This window comes from Diospyros lotus, chromosome 4 (genome assembly GCF_014633365.1).
Source record: "Diospyros lotus cultivar Yz01 chromosome 4, ASM1463336v1, whole genome shotgun sequence".
Classification (NCBI taxonomy): domain Eukaryota; kingdom Viridiplantae; phylum Streptophyta; class Magnoliopsida; order Ericales; family Ebenaceae; genus Diospyros; species Diospyros lotus.
This window is the reverse complement of record NC_068341.1, coordinates 1639196-1658992: the sequence shown is the minus strand read 5'-3', so window position 1 is coordinate 1658992 and position 19797 is coordinate 1639196. Positions and strand designations below refer to the sequence as shown.

General features: G+C 35.2%; 2 protein-coding genes and 1 pseudogene across 6 annotated transcripts in view; 2 read left to right on the top strand and 1 right to left on the bottom strand.

Moving 5' to 3' along the window:
* Nucleotides 1-1766, top strand: part of LOC127799075 (small acidic protein 1) — a 33949-nt gene extending 32183 nt beyond the window's left edge. Inside the window, exon 2 of one of the 2 annotated variants that reach the window (XR_008022534.1) lies at nt 1362-1766. The gene's annotated coding sequence lies outside the window, so the exon portion shown is untranslated. Of the gene's footprint in view, nt 1-1351 lie in introns of both variants that reach the window. The other variant, XR_008022535.1, reaches the window with a different exon arrangement.
* The window catches only part of LOC127799121 (beta-amylase 1, chloroplastic-like), a 7763-nt pseudogene extending 3139 nt beyond the window's left edge, over nt 1-4624 (top strand).
* LOC127799072 (uncharacterized) overlaps nt 1-16624 on the bottom strand; it is a 31065-nt gene extending 14441 nt beyond the window's left edge. The window contains exons 1-15 of one of the 4 annotated variants that reach the window (XM_052332787.1): nt 16152-16619; nt 15263-15421; nt 14965-15081; nt 14752-14836; nt 13644-13752; nt 13477-13544; nt 13271-13396; nt 12260-13197; nt 11760-11963; nt 11598-11658; nt 9749-9862; nt 8950-9063; nt 8781-8864; nt 7853-7930; nt 6678-7249 (exon numbers count right to left, since the gene is read on the bottom strand). In XM_052332787.1, coding sequence (XP_052188747.1) covers nt 7904-7930; nt 8781-8864; nt 8950-9063; nt 9749-9862; nt 11598-11658; nt 11760-11963; nt 12260-13197; nt 13271-13396; nt 13477-13544; nt 13644-13752; nt 14752-14836; nt 14965-15081; nt 15263-15421; nt 16152-16255 — 2310 coding nt within the window. In that variant the 5' untranslated portion in view covers nt 16256-16619 and the 3' untranslated portion in view covers nt 6678-7249; nt 7853-7903. The other 3 variants (XM_052332788.1, XM_052332790.1, XM_052332789.1) reach the window with 3 other exon arrangements.
* Between the last annotated feature and the right edge of the window lie 3173 nt (nt 16625-19797).

The following is a 19797-nucleotide window of genomic DNA, read 5'->3' as shown; positions in this document are numbered from 1 at the left end:
GCTAGGTTTGTAGCAAGGGTTTCACCCAAGTTGAAGGGGTAGAAGGGGTAGATTTTAATGAAGTGTTCTCACCAATGTGAGACACACTTTGATTAGGATTTTACTTTGCTATGACTGCCCACTTAGACCTAAGCCTAGAGCAGATGGATGTGGACCACTACTTTCCTCCATGGGCGAATTAGAGGAGGATATTCTAATGGAGCAACCAAGAGGATTTGAAGTTAGGGGTAAAAAGGATCAAGTATGTTTGCTAAAAAAGTCCTTATATGGACTTAAGCAGTCCCCTAGACAGTAGTACAAGAAATTTGACACATTCATGTTAAGTCATGGGTTCAAGAGTAGTGATTTCGATAGTTGCGTTTATTATAGGTATATTTCATCTAAGATCTCCATATATCTCCTCCTTTATGTAGAGGACATGTTGATTGCAAATCAATCACATGGGGAAGTCCAAAGTTTAAAGCTGAAGTTGAAATCAGTCTTTGAAACAAAGGATTTAGGAGAGGCTAGGAAGATTTTAGGAATTGAAATCTCTAGAAATAGGCAGCTAAGGAAGGTCCAACTATCTCAAAAGTCATATCTTGAGAAAACTCATTAGGAAGTTCAGATGCTTGAGGCAAAGGAAGTCAATGTTCCTTTTACTTAGCATTTTAAGTTGTCCCACATGCAATCACCGAGTGATGAAGAGAGCGTGAGAGAGATGAAGAAAAATCCATATTCAAGTGTTGTAGGTAGTCTTATGTATTGCGTGAAGTAGGTTAATGGCTAATCTAGGAAAAGATCATTGGACTGTCGTTAAGTGGATATTTAGGTACTTAAAAAGGAACAATCAATATGGCATTAGTTTATGGTGGAGATAGTTTAGATGAAGAGCCTAACATTCTAGGATTCACTGACGCTGATTATACAACGGATATAGATAAGAGGAGATCCTCTACAGGATATGTGTTTAAGTTATGGAATTCAACCATTAGCTGAAAAATCAATTTACAATCTGTAGTGGCTCTCTCCACCACTGAGGCTGAGTATATAGCTGTTACAGAAGCTATAAAAGAACTCTTATGGTTAAAGGATATAGTAGGTGAACTCCTAGGGAAAGATATAAAGGCTACTTTAATGTGTAATAGACAAAGTGCTGTACACTTAGTTAAGAATCAAGCTCACCATGAGAGAACTAAGCATATTGAGGTGAGGTACTATTTTATTAGGGAGATACTTGAAAGAAAAGAAGTAGACCTAATTAAGGTGGCTGGTGAGGATAATGCAACAGATATATTCACTAAGACAGTACCTATGGCTAAATTACACCATTGTTTAAGTCTTTTGCAGGTTATATTATGTAAATGATCAGTTTTATGCAGGTCCATATGATGAGCAGCTTGATGAGGGCAGGTTTCAGGTAGAAACTCAAAGCAAAATGGTGGAGAATTGTTATTCAAGTTTTGCATTGAGTGTCTGGAAAGTTTAGAAGGACTTGGGCATCCTTTTGTGGATTATGTGCGGCTGTGGCAGTTAGGGAAATTAGGCTAATTGTATATTATATTAAGTAAGGGTAGTAAAGGAAATGTCCCGGTTATATCATTCCTTGTAACTCACGCCCTTGTGTCTATAAATAAGAGGCGTGGGGTAATTTGTTGGATACTTGTGATTGATCATTCTCATTGATAGTTTCCGAAAACTGTATTGTAGGAGAAAGCCTAGAAAGATAGCCTTGTAATCTTGCAGTGAGAGTTCTTGTGTATCAGTGAGGGAAGAGGGATTGTGCAAGTGTGATTCTTGTACTGGTTTTTCATCAAGTTCTAGTGGATTGCTCTCTTTGAAAGCGGCTGGATGTAGGACTGATTATATCAGTTCGAATCAGGATAAAATCTCGGTGCCTATTGTGTGATTTGATTGTTCTTAACTTTGATCTTTTCAATTCTGTTTCTGTTCTTTATTTTTGGTTTATGTTGTATGTTGTATTGGCCAGCTGTGAGGTTGAGAGTTAGTGTTTTTGTTGGCTTCTTGGGTGATTTAACAGACTGTCAGTCCTCCCAATTCTAACAAGTAGGATATCTTGTTCACCATTTTATCGCAGATTTCCTTTTCTGTTTGGCTAGATGGTGATATGGCCCAAATGCTGTTAGTGAAATCTGTTTGCAAATTTTTGTTGTGACATTGGATTTAGGTTTTAATAAGTAATGAAAAAGAAAATTTCAGCTGATTAGGATCTATGGTTTTAGGATTATACATGGAGCTTTCTGGGAATTTTTGAAATTATTTATAGAAATGATCATTGCAAATCATTCTAGGAGTTACCTGATGCAGAACTTGTTGACATTAACTGTGTCTATCAAATGTCTAAAAGAGTAGGATATCTTGTTCACCATTTTATCACAGATTTTCTTTTCTGTTTGGCTAGATGGGGATATGGCCCAAGGATGGACGAGTAGGAGGGAGGAGTAGGTTGAGATGTGGGACATTAAACCTTCGGTGCAGATTGCTTAATTGAGTTTTAGAGAATAGAGGTTGTTGAGACTGGTTTACGTGGCTCTCACTTCTTTTTTTGGGTTTATAAAACAACTTCCATTGTTTTTCTGTTGATATCATGCCCAGGAGAATATTGATGCCACATCTTCACGGAGTATTTATTATGCCCTTGGGTACTTTCTGCTATCTTGTTTATGAGTCCAGTTTTGTAGAAAACTAGAAATTGTATTTAATGCATGTCAAAAGTGTGGTTACATAAATAGCACGTAGGTTTTTTTTGGCTGTGAATCAGAATTACTTGGGGGAACAAATTCACTTATGATTTTTGACTGTAGAGTTGAACATGTGATATTATAGCCTAACAGTAACAGGGGATATGGTCATGGATAAAGATGCATGCATGGAGGTCTAGAGTTTATGTAGCCGGTTCAACCCAGTGAGATAATGGTTTGGGATGGTTGTTGTTGTTGATGACTAAAGAGTTGAACAAATAATACACTCTTTTATGCTTCATTTGTTGGTGCTCTGCAGTAGAAATATTCTTTTGGAGGGCTAATTTTATTAGGCAAGGTAATAATAGGAACTTAACAGAAAAAGCGATGTGTGAGTGAAGAAGATATTAATGGCTGCCTCTTCAAGTGATTTTGAACTATATTGTTGACACTGGTATTTAGTAGGCGAGGCGAGGATTGATTAAAACCCCCCCCAAGCAAATAGAAAACCGTGCAATATAAGAGGAAAATAGATTGTTGTGAAGATCATACCAATACCAAATCAAATTCTGTTAGATCAACAGGCCCATGCCTCTTTCCCCGTTGCTCCTTGATGCTTTTGGAATATAGCCTTAAAAATCACAGGTTGGAAGTTGAGAACAATCAATTGCTTCAACACTTAAATTCTTCCCTACTGAAAACTGCCAGATCATGCAATCAATTGCTTCAACCCTTTAAATCTTCATCCTTTGCCTTTATTCATGTGTGAAGGAAAAAATTGGGTTGGTTCTTCTTAGTCAATGTGAAGAAGAGCACTGAACCTTAGTTATAGAATGGAAACAAGCAACAGCATTAGTAACCCCCAGAGTCCAATTCACCTTCTACACCCATCTGGAAGTCCAGTGTTTGGCACTGACTAAACCAAACCAATCAAACATTGCCCATTTTCTCAGCACCAGAAACTATAATTATTTTTTGATAAAATTGTCCTCAATCAATATTTAAAATTACATGATCAAATAATATCAACTACATAAATACTTTTTTTAGTACCTTTATAATAATTTTACTATAAAATATTCTTTAATAATTCGTCAAATGCATATAATAATACTATGCCAATCACTAAATTATTTTCTTTAAAGGTAAATCTTTTAAAAATAATTTTTATGATAAAAATTTCACTGTATTACCAAATAAGTAATTAAGAGAACTAACACTTATCAACTAAAACGCGTATTAGTCATGGGGAGCCATCTTAGCTATTTTGAAAATAATTAATATTTTTTAAAAATATTGCAATAACTAATCTCTTAAATTTGGCTTAATTGCAACCACTGCTCTTTCATTTTCAAAATTACAATAGCCTCTTTTGTGTTAAGTAAATAAATAGATGAAATGATTCTTTTTCTTTTTCTTATTTTTCTCTTTCTCCCCTAGAACCTTTATGAAATTTAGGTTCGATCTTCAAACTCAAACGAATCATATCCTTATCTTTAACTGAACAAATTAACTTAGATTTTGTTCATATAGGTTCGATCAAATCACAATACAAATAGCTAACCTTTCATTCGAAGTGAGGGAGACACGATTGTGGACTTGTTTGGCTAAGCGGTTGGATTGTTTATAAGTTATCGAGTTAGCTTATATAACTCGTGAAACTTATTAAATGAAGTGTTTGGAAATCTCTAATAGTTTAAAAATTACTAAGCTTATTTGTTAATATACCAACATTTAGAAAAAAACTCACTCCCTCCAACTTTTTCAAAAACATTGGTAGGGGCTTTTGGCGTTGATCAAATAAAAGACGAATTTGTCCTCACACAAATCTTTTATTTCTAATCTATTCATCGATCATAATCTTACTGCTTTTGCAGTCGTCGCCTCCCTGTAGCTCTTCCTCTCCGTTGCCACCACTCTCCAACATTGGTCATAGCCTCTAGCTTTTCTATCATCATCGACCATCGCCTCTAACTTCACTGTCGTTGTTGGCCGCCTCCTCCAATCTTTATCGCCCGCGTCAAGTCATTTCCTCCTCTATCGACAGCCCTATGTTGTGTATATATGTATATATATATATTATATTAGTATATTTTTTTAATAATTATATATAACTTAATTTTATTAAAAGTTAATATTTTTATAAATTTTATTTACATTATTCAACATATTTATTTTTATTTTTTTGTAAAATTTTAATATCTTATCAACTATTTCAAATTAAATTTATAACTATTAATTAATAATTTAAAAATATATTTATCTAAACACGTTATCAACTTAAACGTTAATCAATTTTTAAACTTCACACAATTTAAAAGTCAAAGTAACTTTTAAGCTGCTGAAAAAAACAATCAGCCAAACAAACCCCGTGCAATCGGTAGTTCGATCAACTTAGTGGCCATAACTAAGAGAGAAATACTATCTAAAAGATATTAAAAAAATTATCCACAATTAGTCTGAACCTCAAATATTTGTAACATGTAGGGCCTTCCCAACCAATCAGAGAAAATCGAATAGAACAGTCGGCTATATTTTCGGTCCTTTTCTAGGCTTCCAAACACGCCCAAACTCTCAAGACTCGCGAAGCTACTGGATACACTCACTCTGCTTCAAAACAGAATTGTAATTCCCATAAGAGGGAGCGATAGAGATAGAGGACGAGATGAGGCCGACGCCGGTAGACTTATTTGCCGATCTGGAGGACCATGGCTCGGCAGTAGCGATGGACGTCGACGACGCCGATAGCTTCGACGTCTTCGGCGATGGCGCAGCCGCCGCCGGCGCTGCGGAGGCCAGGCTCGCCGACGCCGACTTCTTCAACTCCTTCGAGGACGACTTTGACGACTCCGACATCAACTGATCCTTCTTGTCCCGCTTTATCTTTCGTGTGACGCGGTCGATCTACTCTTGTTTCCGTGTGATCTTCTAAACTCGAAACTTCAATTGCACCTCCATATACTATATTATGGCAGCATAAATAATACCGTGTGAAATTTTACTTCTCTTTTACTTTCCCGATGCTAATTCTGCGTGCTAGGGTTCCTTCAAGTTCGTTCTGCCTTTAGAATTGGCTGCGAAACTAGAGACCCTGGGCGTGAAAGTGAAACTTTAGGCACTCTTCGATGTATATTTTGCCTATATTTGGTTCGTTAAGCCAATCTTGATTCTTGAGCTACCGCGAAGCTAGGGTTTCTCAGTGGACCATAGCATGGGCGTTGAAAGATGAATTTCATTTCCGGGAATTGGTACTTTCTAAGTAACATTGGTTGATTACGGGAACGTAGTTCCTTCTTCCTTGCATCCATTCCTTCCAGATGTAGGTTTAGCCTTCTCATCATCTGTGTGGATCCCTGAATTGGGCATCTTCATCTTCGTCTTCGGCCCTTATTTTCTTTCTCTAGCTTAGAACCTTTTTGTTAATATGAACATGCATAATTTCTCACCATGACAATGTCACACATTCAAATTGATACTAGCAGTCTTTCAAACAGTAGACACTCTAAGCTTCCACTTTGGAACTGGGATTTTTCAATGGAAAGGAAGATGAAAGTGTTCCAAGTATACTATTTTATTTATTTTTTTAACGTCGAAATGGCTTCTTGATTACCACCTACTGTCCTTAGCAACCTGTAACCCATCTCCTGTTTCTTCTCCATGTACAGCTACTATCAATCACATCATGAGAAGCAAATATTGTGAATTGTAACAGAGGAACAGGAATATCAATCACATAAGAGAAAACTCGGATAATTTATCTAGTTTAACAATGTTGCTTATGTTTATGGAAGGAGTTAATATACAATTAAAAAGAAGGTAATGTACACCCTTTACATTAATACGATATACCTTTTGCATTGGGTGCAGAAGAGCAATGCTCTTTTAAGTACCATGCAGGGGAGTGGGCAATTTTCCTATTTCCCCCACCCCCTCCCGGCTGCACCGAAGAGCAAGGAATGACAAAAGCAAATAAATCATTTCATGTATGGTATGGAATGGTAAAATTTTTGCTATTTCCATTCTTTGAAAATCAAATTGTGGTGTACAAATGGCATCTCTCACAAACAAGTCATCTACCTTACAACAAGAGGTACAGGAGGAAGCAGCCAGATGATGCATAAAATGAAATTAAATCACAACATTGAAAGAAAGCCCTGATTTTAAGTATTTGGCCTTTTGCAGCCATTGCCCTTACAGTCAGACAGACATCTACAGTAATATTCTTCTATATGCGATTTGAGCGAGCCACTCGCTCTTTTGCTTGCCCTTTCGAATTCGAGTGTCTTTAAAGAGAAAGATCTTTCTAGTTCGTCGTATGAAAGCCGGGATCCTCAAGCCATTTCGGAGGCGATTGCTAAGATCGCGGAGAAGATCCCAACAACGGCTATTGCCAGCCCTCCCTCCCTCCCTCCCTCCCTTCTGCAAGCTACCAGAAGACATTGCACATACATCCCCCCACCCCAACGCTTCATCAGCTACAAACAGCAGCTACATGGTACAAATCAGAAACCTGTGATTGCGTTGTAATATTGTTGCCAAGTACTGAAGCAGTTAACGGCAACAAAACCCTGGAAGATAAATAGCACATGATCAATAAACTCACAGCTGAAATGGACGTGAATGTTCTTCAAATTAAGCAGGAAAGGGAAAGGACTGGCTGAAACATGCAACAGGATACTTCAAAAATTGGCAAATAAAATGGAAATATATGCTCTTTAACAAGCATTCATATGGAAGAGGATAATTTACATTCGCTTCCAGAGTACAAGTTAAATAGTTGTGTCATTATAAGTTATGATTCGAATCAGTAGGTCGTAGATTCGATTCCTTGTTCTATGCAATGAGGCAAAACCTCCACTTCTGCTAAAATTGAGAACACGAGCGGGAGAACCGTGCAAGGGGGGGTAATCCCAAGAATGATCCACATTCATCATCCTCACTTTGGCCAACTAATTAATGTCTGGGCGAGCACCCCTTCCCAATAAGCTCAGTTTGTAAGCAACTCCAAAGGGAAGTATGAAATGATATGTATTACTTTCAATTGATGTTACTTTCTAGCATTAAGATCACAAACATCAGCCAAAGAGCTTAGTGCAACACAGAATATACACAGTGGGAAAAGGACCAATCAACGCCTAAAAGAAAGGAGATACCGTCAAGAGAAAACATACCAGCCAAAATCACCTATACATCTCATCATCGCTCTGGAGCAATCATGCATCCTAGCATTCTAATGCATATGTTGGAACCTAAGAGGGATTAAAGATAAAACAGATGAGACAGTAGTATAAATAAATTAGGAAAAAATGGGCACTTAAAAGGGAAGAGAGAGAAGAAGGGGGGGCGGGGGGGGGGAACTAAAATAAAAAATATAAGAAGACCAAACCAGGCTGCAAATTGAACAGATTCTTTGAGGTTCACATACATGCGTAAGCTCCCAACATCTCTCCTTAATTGTCTTCTCATTTGCTAGTTATCTTTCCCCATCTTTCATGTCAAGTTGTTGATATATAATTTTTTTCATAAGCTTTTGATTTTGCTTTTACTAACCGCTTTCTTTATTTCCATTTTATTTTTTGTGTCAAAATATATACATCTTTAGCTTTTCATTAATTAACGGCATGTATGTAAAACCTCATAACAATTTTTCTTAATTTAAATTTTTTTAAGTTATACTTCTTCATTCCACCACCAAGACTTCTTTAATCTGCATTTCATTCAACCAAATACGTCAAATATTTAAATATTGGGTTGGCATGAAAGTTGAACTTGGCATACTTTAATGCTATCTTAAATTATTAACTACCATCTTATCTATTGTTAGTGAGAGGGATAATTTAACAATAATATATTATTATTTCTATCTCAAAACTCCTTAAACAGCTTTCATCCTCCTCCTATCTTAAACATCTTTCTTCAGTAATGTTATAGTTATTATATTTCTTGTCTTCTTATAAAAGCATACTTTAAGAAAACAGAAGAACAATAGGTGTCAAAAGGAACTGGGGACATAGCTTTACCATCACAGTGATAAATACTGACAGAAATAAAAAAGCAAGCAAGTTTAAAGAATTAACAGTAGAATGAGCCATGTTATACCTCAATTAAGTTTTCATCTAGAACACCAGGTGTGCAATTCCCACTGGGAGAATTTTCAAATTGAAAGATCCTCAGTTTCCCTTCCTGAATTTGAAGAAGAGAATTTGAGTTAAAAATCTATCCAGAAACCCTAACAAATGAACTATAAACAAAATTTCAGTTGATTCACCTTGGTTCCATAGACAAGGCCACTACCAACTGAAGGATGAAAACAAGCTACATTGACCTCATCCTCTGCGCTAGGCAGGACTCTGACTAGTTCCATATCAGAAACCCTGTAGACCTGAGTCGTAAACATTAAGAGTCAATAGTCTTGGAATTTCATATGCCAAGTAGTAAAAATTGAAAAGGCAGGCTCTGTATCTGAATAGCATTACTACCTCACCATTCCTTTGGATGATTGCATCCACTTAATATAGAGAAATCATAAGATTCCACATGGAATCATGGATAAGGGCAGAACAAGGCAACATGAGATCTCCCTTGAAAACTACTGCTATCTTTTTTTATGATATTCAAATCACACTCACTTGTATAAAATATTAGGAACTTCTTTAAGATTAAAATGACTAAATTTCCAACACTGATGAGTGACAATTTGGAAACCAGGAATGCCAGTTGGACAAGTTTGTTTTAAGTGCTTTGAATGGCCACTTTCTAAATTTTCTCAGGACCAGTCCTCTGATATTCAGAGACAACTGTTATTTAACACCAATTCTGCATTCAACACAAACTAAATTTTTAACTATTTGAATTCTATGCCTTGTGATTTTCAGGATTTTTTGTTGTTGCCCGGGGCTTTACTAAGCTTCATAGTTGATTTCTTATAGCACTTAGCTAGTTAGTTTTTTTTTTTTTTTTTTAATTTCCTTTTTTTTGTTAAAGGGCTCATCCCCTTTGAAGAGTTTATGTTAATATATTTTTATTTATTAAAAAAGCATGTTAATAAAGACAAATGAGATTGATACCTCTAAAATGGTGTAAATTGGGATTGTTGTCTCTCCATCAATCACAACACTCTTAAGAAGTGAACTGTGGCGACGACCATAAGCCAGTAACAAGTGCTCCGATGTGGGTGAAAACTGTAAAATCAAAAAGTGCAAAATTTAGCAAAAACCACTAAGATTACTGACTAGTACGCATCACATCCTGCATAATATCAGTGAAAATTAATAGCAATTTGGAATGCAATTACCAACTCAAAATAGTGAAAGTGAAGATAAAAGTGGTCATATGGTAGTATAGGGTTTTAAGAGTGCTGGTAGATTTCAGGTTCTAATAGACACAACAGCTATAGTTTTATGGAATTGAATATTTGGGGCCATCTGAGTGATAAGCTTTTGATTTTTCAGAAACTGGTTTGATAGATAACCCCGCTCATTAATTAAATAATTGTTAAACAAAAGGCGAAAAGATAGTGATAGAGTTGGTGTCACTAGATGCTTGACAACATATTTATGGGATCAAATATGAACTGCATCAATCAACAGCATTTACAACATTAAACTTGGTGGTTTGTAATGAATTGTTCCAAATGAATCTTTTTCACAAGAAAATCAAATGAATAAAATATAATTTGCAGTTCCAACGAGAGAGAGAGGGGGGGGGGGGATATTTTTAAAAGAAATGAAAATGGAAAAGAATACCAGGCAACAACGCATGAGCTACAACGTTTAATTACTATTGCTATAAAACAAGCTCATATTTTATCTTAGTTGCCTTTTCTTAATAATGAGAAACAATTTGAAAGAACCAAGTCAACCACTAGAACTACTGGTTTTAGAACTAGAAAAAAAAATAGGCTTACTCTTTCTTCAATTGAATCAAAATTCCAATATGAACTCTTTTTACGTATTTTGTTCAGAAAATTCGAGAATCCAAATTTGATTACCGTGTCAAGAATAAGAAAAAAATCGGGGAAAACAAATAGAAATTCAAATATGTAATATAAATCCCGGAATTTCACCTACAGTTGATTGACATTCAAAGGATCAAAATTCAACATGACCAAAAAAGATTCAGAGAACCAAATTAAACAATCAAAAAAAGAGACTAAATGCTTGCTAATGTGGTCACTACCAAAATAGGAAAAAAGGGAAATAAAAAGAAAATTGCTTGATTTAGAATTTAAAGGAGAGAGATTAAAAGTGTTTTGTTATGTTATTTGCACTTGAAGTTCCCTTAATGCATAACTAAGATGTTTCTAGCAGTGCATTTGAACAATGGTATCAAGCAGAGATCAATCATCTTAGTAGAAGAATAGTGGTGATTCTAACTAGCTTTCAGGAAGAACAAAATTGTGAACTGTGAACTTGGCTTGGGGTTTTTTTTTTTTTTTTTTTTTTTTTTGGGGGGGGTGGGGGGGGTGGGGGGGCTGTGTGGTTTCTCTTACCATCCCACTTAGATGGCAAATGGAGATACTAGGCTACTAGGGCATCAGTAGTTGGATACAAATGCTTCATATTGAAGTATATACATCCAACCTAGCAACTAAGCTGATGAATGAGCAAAAAGAAAAAGAAGAAGCTGATTAGCACTACGTATATCTTTTCCTGACCTCCTTTTGTTTTATTATTTTTTTTGTGTGTGTGGGGATTTTTTTTTTTTTTTTTTTTGAGAGGAGGGGGGGCAAGGGAAGTATATATTATTTTCAACTGAAAACATGAGCAATAAAAGTGAAACAGAAAATATAATTAATTTCAAACTTCTACACTCTTTTCTAGCCATAATAGTATTTCAACAAACCAAGCTTTTGAAATGCAATAGAAAGCAAAGATATATAAAAATAAAAATGAAAACATCCACACAGAAACTGACCTGAATAGAAGTTAAACAATGGGCTGCCCTGATTGCTCTTGATGCAAGCACTGAACCAAAACTAGGTACATGGAACGGAAAGTAGATTACAAATAAGTGTAAACCATAAATAGAACTGTAAAGTACATAATGAAGTGCAGAGCAAAAGAAGTTTGTTCTTACGTTGCTTCCTCAAGAGAATATATGCGAAGTTCATATATGACTTGATGGGCTGAGATAGGGTGTCGTGTTGGTGATGTTGAAGCTCCAGTAACCTCATGGTTAACCTGACTATGTAAACCTGAATCAGCATCCATTTGTGGCAGCACACATGCAACGCAGGCCGCTAGAAATCTGCCACAAGGTGAAAAATGGGCACCCATTTCACTGCAAGAAAATTCATACATGTAAGCTTCTAGAGAGAGTTGGGACAATATATGCAGTATATCCTTGACAGTGATAAAATACAATTTGCAGTTAAACTGGGAATTATCAGCATGAACCACATTCAGAAAATTGTGAGTACTTAATGAAATGAACTTGAGGTACAGGCCTTTCACATGACCATGAATAATGAGCTTAATGTAGGATTAAAAACTTGGACAGAAGGTCCCAGGAAAAAACAAAAAAAAGATTGAATAAAAAGAGATTGCCACAAATTTAACAAAGGTGAGAAACTTTACCTACAAAGTACAGCATGTGGTATTGTCAAACGACACCTTGCAGCATCAAGAGGGGCAGAAGGATCTTTAACATCATATGTCCAAATTCGAAGCTTTACGGTGCAAGGCAACTCTGCAGCAGCTGCAGCAGCTAGTGATGTGGCAACTTCAGATTGCATCCTGCTAATAAAAGGCTGAGGATCGCTCTCATCATGTGTTGTGTTATTAGAAATAACGTCACCAGATCCAGGTGCACGTGTCATGTGAGAGCGTGAAGCACGGTGCCGTGAAATAGATCTTCCACTAACTCTAGAATGACCAACACTGGGGGGTATAACTGATGGAACCAATCCAGCAGGATTTTCTGTTTCTCTATGTGCAGATGAATTTTCATGAGTAACATTATTACGAGGACGTATTCGTTGGCAAACTTGGCTTTGACCAATCAACCACCCCTGTAAGAAAGGTAATTCCCAATATCTGGGGTCTCCAAAAGGAAAAACCTGGTTATTTCTCTCTTCAGTCTGCAATTCAGTAATTCCCATAGCATCCACTGTAGGCTGAGGATCAGCATTTTCCATTCCCCTTGAGGAAAAATTTGGCCATGGTTCTTCAGGTACAGAAGAGGTACTGGGTTCAATAGGAGACAACAGAAGTTCATATTGCCCTGACGGAGTTGAATATGTGAGAAGCCGCACTGTGGTAGAAGGATCCACTCTATATGTGGCACTAGTTGAACTGACGTCCCTATCAGTGTGATGTAATGATAGTCTATCCTCATCTCTACCAATTGAAGGGCAGATCAGAAATGGTAGAGATATAAGAGGTAGTTCATTTGCCCAATTAGAACGACTACCAGAACGAGCATCTGCTATATACACAGTAGGGGCGGGATAGTGCAAATAGCCAGGAGAAGTTGCAAGCGTCCTTGGAGAATCTGGTGAGTCCAAATCATTGACCTGAAAAACAACAACATTAATAGGATGGAGAACTGGAATGTGAAGGGCATTATTTTAGGAATGTGAAAGTTACCTCAGCAGTTAACAGAAATGGGGCAGCATGTGGATGAAAATGCACTGCTCGAAGGGAACGGCGTGTCTTTAATACAATGATTGGCGAAGATGCCTCTCCTCTCCTATTGTAGTGCCATATATACAGCTAAAAAACATTCCAAAGCAACCTATCACAAAGCATCCGATATAAAACTAAATGAAATGCTTGCACTCTAGATTCCTCACCTTGTGGCCAGAAGCTACAGCCAGAAGATCCCCTTGTGCATGGAAAGCAATAGATGCAATGGGACGATCTGCATGGATGAACAGAATCTCTATTCGGATCTACTTACGTAATGCAAAGAAGATATTAATATTCTAAAGGTAGACACGGATACAGAAAAAGTAATTACAAAAATCACGTGATCCTATGCATTCTGCAGTATTAGCATCCCATAAGCGAACTTCATGATCCAGACTTCCACTTGCTAGAATTTCAGGGTATAGTGGGTGGAACCTAACCTGCAAAAGGTTAAATAAAATTTGGTAGGAAAGTCCTTTATATGATACAGGACATAATGGCCCTACAGAAAATGTGATAGTGAATAAAGATAATTGGCAAACTAAAACTTTTCGTAACCGATCCCACCTAGTGGGATTAAAGTTTGATGTTGTTATTATTAAGCATTTACAAAAACAAATAGGTAACATATCAAAGCATATCAAACACCTGCATAAAGCACCTTAACATTCAGATAAAATAAAGTTCAAAAAAGAATACTTGAAATTCCAATCCACCATTTATTTGAGGACTTCTGTTAATCTTCCCTTCGCTTCTTTTATTTCGCTTTAGAACCCAAAAAGTATCCCACCCCATTTTGAAAACAAGCTGCGAGGAAAACACAATTTGCCAGCCAAGTGGTGTACTGGAAAGCATGGATGGGATACATGACTGCATTAGACAAGTTACCAGTAATGCAAGTTTGCTGGTAACCATGAATGGGATTATCAGAAGAGTGTTTGAGTTAGTGCTCTGTCAAATTTTCAGCCTACAACTCATATCGATCCCAGATTTCACATTAACTTGACTTCCCATGTTAATGTTCAATAATAGTCTAGGTTCTTATATGCGAACTAGGTTCTTATATGTGAAATCAAATTCACCTCTTCAAAGTTATCATATTTATAACCCTCAGCAATTTATATTTGCCACATAAAGAATAGGCAAGAAAAAGAAGGTTATTCAACTAAAGAAATTATCAATTGCTAGTCATTCTTTTACAAATGTGTATGGGGCAAATTCTAGAACCCAATATTGTCTTGTACTACTAATACCTTCATCCCTCTTTCACCTTTGGGAACTGCTAGGGGCGGGCCTATCAAGCTGCCCAAAATGAGCATATTCTACGGGTATATCAGCTTCCATATCATGGCAGTTAAACACCTACTGATTGCATGTTTCGGTGAAGCATAGATGAATTTAAGTGAACAAATGAACTGAGAGGGAGAACTATGGCTTACCACCCAAGGTGTCCTCCGATGACCATTCAGGACCTTTAAGCATCTGCCAGTTTGGCATTCAATTATTTTAACTGTATGGTCTCCACTGCATACTCATAAACAAAATTATGTTTCAGAAACTAACTCATTCGTGGGTACATATGGTTCCACTTAACAAAGCCTATTCTCAACTGTACATGTCAACAGAATAAAACAAGATGGAGAACAACATACTGTGTCGATGCAAGTGTTTTTCCATCAGGACTGAAAGCTGCTGCAATGGTGGACCTAGGTGGCGGCGACAGTGGACAATACTTGGCTGACAAATTCTGTAACGACTCAGCTTCCACCCTGTTCCAGACAGAGAATTTCAGAATACCGAGATTTGTGGCTGCAAACTAATACACCGACAAATGGGCAATAACCTTATGATCATCCAACCATGTTCAGAAAACGACAGCCTCAAAACACAACAGGTCATGGAAACTTGGAGAGAATCTATTGTGAAGATTGCAGATGATTAACTAATTACCATGAAAGAAGACCACGTCTTGCATCTCTTACTGCTTCACGTTTTAACGCAGAGGCATCGACATGACGGTTAGAAGCATCCACCAATATCCTTTTTGCTGAATGCTTCCCTCGAGGAGAAACCTCTCTCAGTGCTAACAGTTGAAAGACATTGCTACCACTGCCATTGTCAAATTGAAGTAGTGAGCAGAAGACCCACAGAGATACAGGCAGATAATCAACAATTATAAAAACCATAACATTAAATACAAAGTTGTTATGTTGGATTCAGTATACATATAACAACACCCGTACAAAATGCATTACTTGAGCTCGATAATATGTAGATCTCTTGAGCTTGAGTAATTATGGGACTACAACATGAATTTCACATTAATGACTGAAAAGTATTAAAATTTTTAGAATTCTAACTCCAATAGTATTCATTGTGACAACAAAAAAAAAAAAAAAACTACTTATTAATCTTAAGACAATAAAACAAACAAACAAGTTGCATCTGTATTTCTACTTTTTCTTCAACCAGAAAATACAAGTTAAGAATCAAATGCACACGCAATAATTAAACTTCTACTAAATTAATTGTCACCCATAACATCAAGTCTATCGAGCTCACGTGAAATTACCTCTATCGAGTAATCTAGGTTTGAAATCTCGGATCAAACATCAATTCCCATTAGAATTACACACAAGCCCGACAAAATTCATCTGCCTTAATCTAGCCAAAAAGACAAAAATCATCGAAAACTAGAAAAATCGGCTCAACAAGAAACGAAATCACCCACCCTTGGAATTTCAGATCTTCACCCGCTATATATTGGCAAAACCTACGAATTTGACAAAATCATAGCAACACGGAATAAAACAAACCAAATTAGGGTTCATTTCGGGACCTTTTTCTGGAATTGAGGTGGTTGGGGGCAGTCAGAGGAATACGCGGCTGAGAAGTCGAGGTTGATGGAGCGTTCGCGTTGTCCGTCACGAAAGAAGCCGTCATGATCTACCCGATAAAATCCGAAACTCATGCGCCGCTGAATTTAGGCATTGCGAAGGAGAGAAAATAAAAAAATTCCCGGGAAAGCTTCGGATTCGCGCAGAGGCGGCCTCGATCGATCGGATTGTGATTCGCCAATGGTCGATAAATATGATGTGTAATTCGAAGGATCTGCTTCCTGTAGATCTCTCTCCCCACAAAGGAGGGGCAAAGTTGGAAGAGGAGAAGATGGGATTACAACGACGACGATTTACAGTCGGCCGAAATTGATTCAAATGCAAGCAACGGGACACAGTTTTTAACTTTTAAGCTTAGTTTGGAACGAAGGGAAGAGAAGATTGAAAGATTGAGAAGCCTCCGAATTGCAATTCCGAAATTTATTTTAAAAATAGTTTCAAAAATTTTATTCCTATCGGGTGTTCATTCGGTCTAAATTGTTCTGACGTTAGATCGGATTAAGATTGATATTCTTAATAATACTATACCGGTTTGGGGTAGAGCTGGTTCTTATTAGATTTGTTCAATTCAATCTTTAATCTTTTTTAATTATTATATAAATTTTAAAAATACTCATTAAAAATCAATACGTTAACAACCAATCTCACATCGGATTAAAAACTTGTTGAAGTAAAAATGTGAACCAAATACTAAACAAAATTTTAGTCGGACTATAATTTGAATAAAGTTAATATAATAGTAACTAATTGGTCTAAATTAAAGTGAACTAAATCATTATTTGAAAGTTTTATTGAGTGAATACTAAATATTGGACCTATTTATTGCAGCTTAAAAGATATAACTTTTAACTTCTAGCGTCAAAAAAGTGGGAATATAGTATTTGTTCTAACTTGTAGAATTATAGTTTATAACTTTTACTAGTTTTTAGAAGGGGTAGAAGCTGTCTTTTTCAAAATTGGGGTATCCCAATTTTTACAACTTCTGATTAAACGGTCACATTTTAATAATATTTTTGTGATAATTTTGCCTATGTTTTTAATCAATAATTACCTTCATGTCCACGCAATCAAGCGTCTCTCTTCTCCTCAGCTATCTCAATTTTCATATCTCTTCATCTCTCTCACCATCTCCCCATCTTTCTTTCTCGCCATCTCCCTTTCTCTCGCAATCAAGCGTCTCTCTTCTCATAATTCATTAGTTATAACACTTGAAACTTATACATATACACTAATTAATTTTTAAATTATCATTCTACAATTATTAAGGGTATTATGGATAATTATATAAAAATAAATTATTTTACAACTTATGGTATCAAATACCATACCTACTTAACTACAACTTCTGAAAAGCTGCAGCAAAGAGATTCATGACTTATTCTAAGTTTTAGAAATTATAATCTGGGAAGTTATAAACTATAATTTCTCTAATTAAGGTACAACAAACAGGGTCATTAGATTTATTTACTATTAAACATAGTTGAATTGGTTTAGTTCGGTTCAATATTGGATTGGTAGGTTTTTTCTATTTAATATAAATAAAAAATGTATATGTAAATAAACACAAGTATATACGTTGTTCTAAATACAAATAATAATAATAAAGTAGATTGTTAATTTGTTAAGTTTTAAGTTGAAGTTTTTCTATATTATATATATTAACTATTAAACAATACATCATAGAGAGGGAGAACCACTTTTTAATTTGGATTTAAAATTTAAAAAATAAATATTCAAACCAAAGACCCGACCAATTTTTTTTTTTTTTTAGACCAATTTTTTCTTACCCCTATCTACATATGATTTAGGAGTTTAGGGATATTAAATATAGTGATGTCATTAATGATAATTTAAACACTACAAATCTAAGAAGTACGGACACGGATATGAGGTAAGGAGATATAATATTAAAAAAAAATGTAAGATACAACACAATTAATACATGTTAATTAGTAAAATAAAGCATGATAAAACAACAAGAGATTCAAAATTATATTCAAAATTCACAAATATGCATTTAAAATTTATAAGTTAAAATTCCAAATTAACAACTCTAATCTATTTAGCAATCAACTTGTAATCCAATCGTCATGCTCCCTTGTAAACTAGCTCATTTTGAAAGAGATAGATAATACAAATGGGAATAGTATAAAAGAATAGTGCAAATAAGTGAATAGTAGAAAAAAATGTTACTTTTTAATTTTTAAAGTGTTTGACACGTGTCCTCACGTATTCTAGTTATATACTTTTAATTTTTTTTTTTAAGAAAATGCTTGACACGCCATATGGGTGTATCTAATGTGTGTTACCACACATCAACTGGTGTTGTCTTGTTTTTAACCTTTATTTCCTTAGTTTGACGTTTTCTTACAGGAACTCATTAACTGATAAATGCAAAATTTGGTCTACAAGGGCTGAAAATTCACCAATCATCTATGATAATTGATTGAAAGTTTAATATCAAATAGAACTTATAGTAGAAGCTTGAGGAGCAGAGATGTGGAATAGAGGGAGTTCGGGTGATACTTTCCCCCTAAACTATTCGCTTCACTAAGGAAATAAAGACTTTTGCATACACGAGCATGTACAAGAATACGGTATTGCATTATCGACAACTCTTTGAAAGGATGAAGATCATTCCCTACTCGTTATTTTTGACGCAAGAAAGGAATAGAATAAGGGAAAGTATCCGAAATATAGACAACACCAATACAACAATATTCCTAAAACGTATCCACACTTTATATTTAGAAACTTTTTTTTTTCATTTTTTATTTCTCTCCCTCATTTCAAACACAAATATTGTCTTTTTCCATCATCATTTTTGAAGAAAAATATAAAAAAGAACTTGAAATTTAAAATGTATTTATATTTTAGGTAAAATCCATATTTTTTTCCTCCTATAGTTTCACAATTTTTTATGTAACAACTCAAATTTTTTGTTATTTCAATTATATTTATGAACTTGATTTTTTAGTCAATTTAATTTCATATATTTTGACATTTTATTTGCTTGTCAAGCTAAACTTTTAATTATTTTGATTATACCCTTTGACCTACATTTTAATTAATTTAACCCTCATACTTTCATCTATAAAAAAAAAATAGTAAAGTGAAATGAGAAAGTACGCATCACACTCCATTCACGTTATGATACAAGAGTTAAATTAATTTAAAAATACAAGTTTATGAATATAATCGAAACATTGAAAAATTCGAATTGACACATAAAAAAAAAGAGTCAAAGAACAGAGGTTAAATTGACTTGGAAATATAAATTTAGAACTGTAATCGAAATAATGAAAATTTTGAATAATCTAAAAAAAGAAAAATAAAAAATATAAGGGTAAAAATATAGATTTCGCCATTTGTTTTAGGAAAATAGCAAAAAAAAAAAAAAAACAAACCTTTTTGCAAATTTGTAAATTTATAAACATGTTTCAATTTTGGTAACTATATTCCAATTAAGTGCAATTTCATCTAATACTTGAAATTAATTTGGGAGACATATATTATTGTTGATATGGTAAATCACTTGTCATAAAAAAAATATATATATATGGGTGACACTCACTTGTAGATATATAA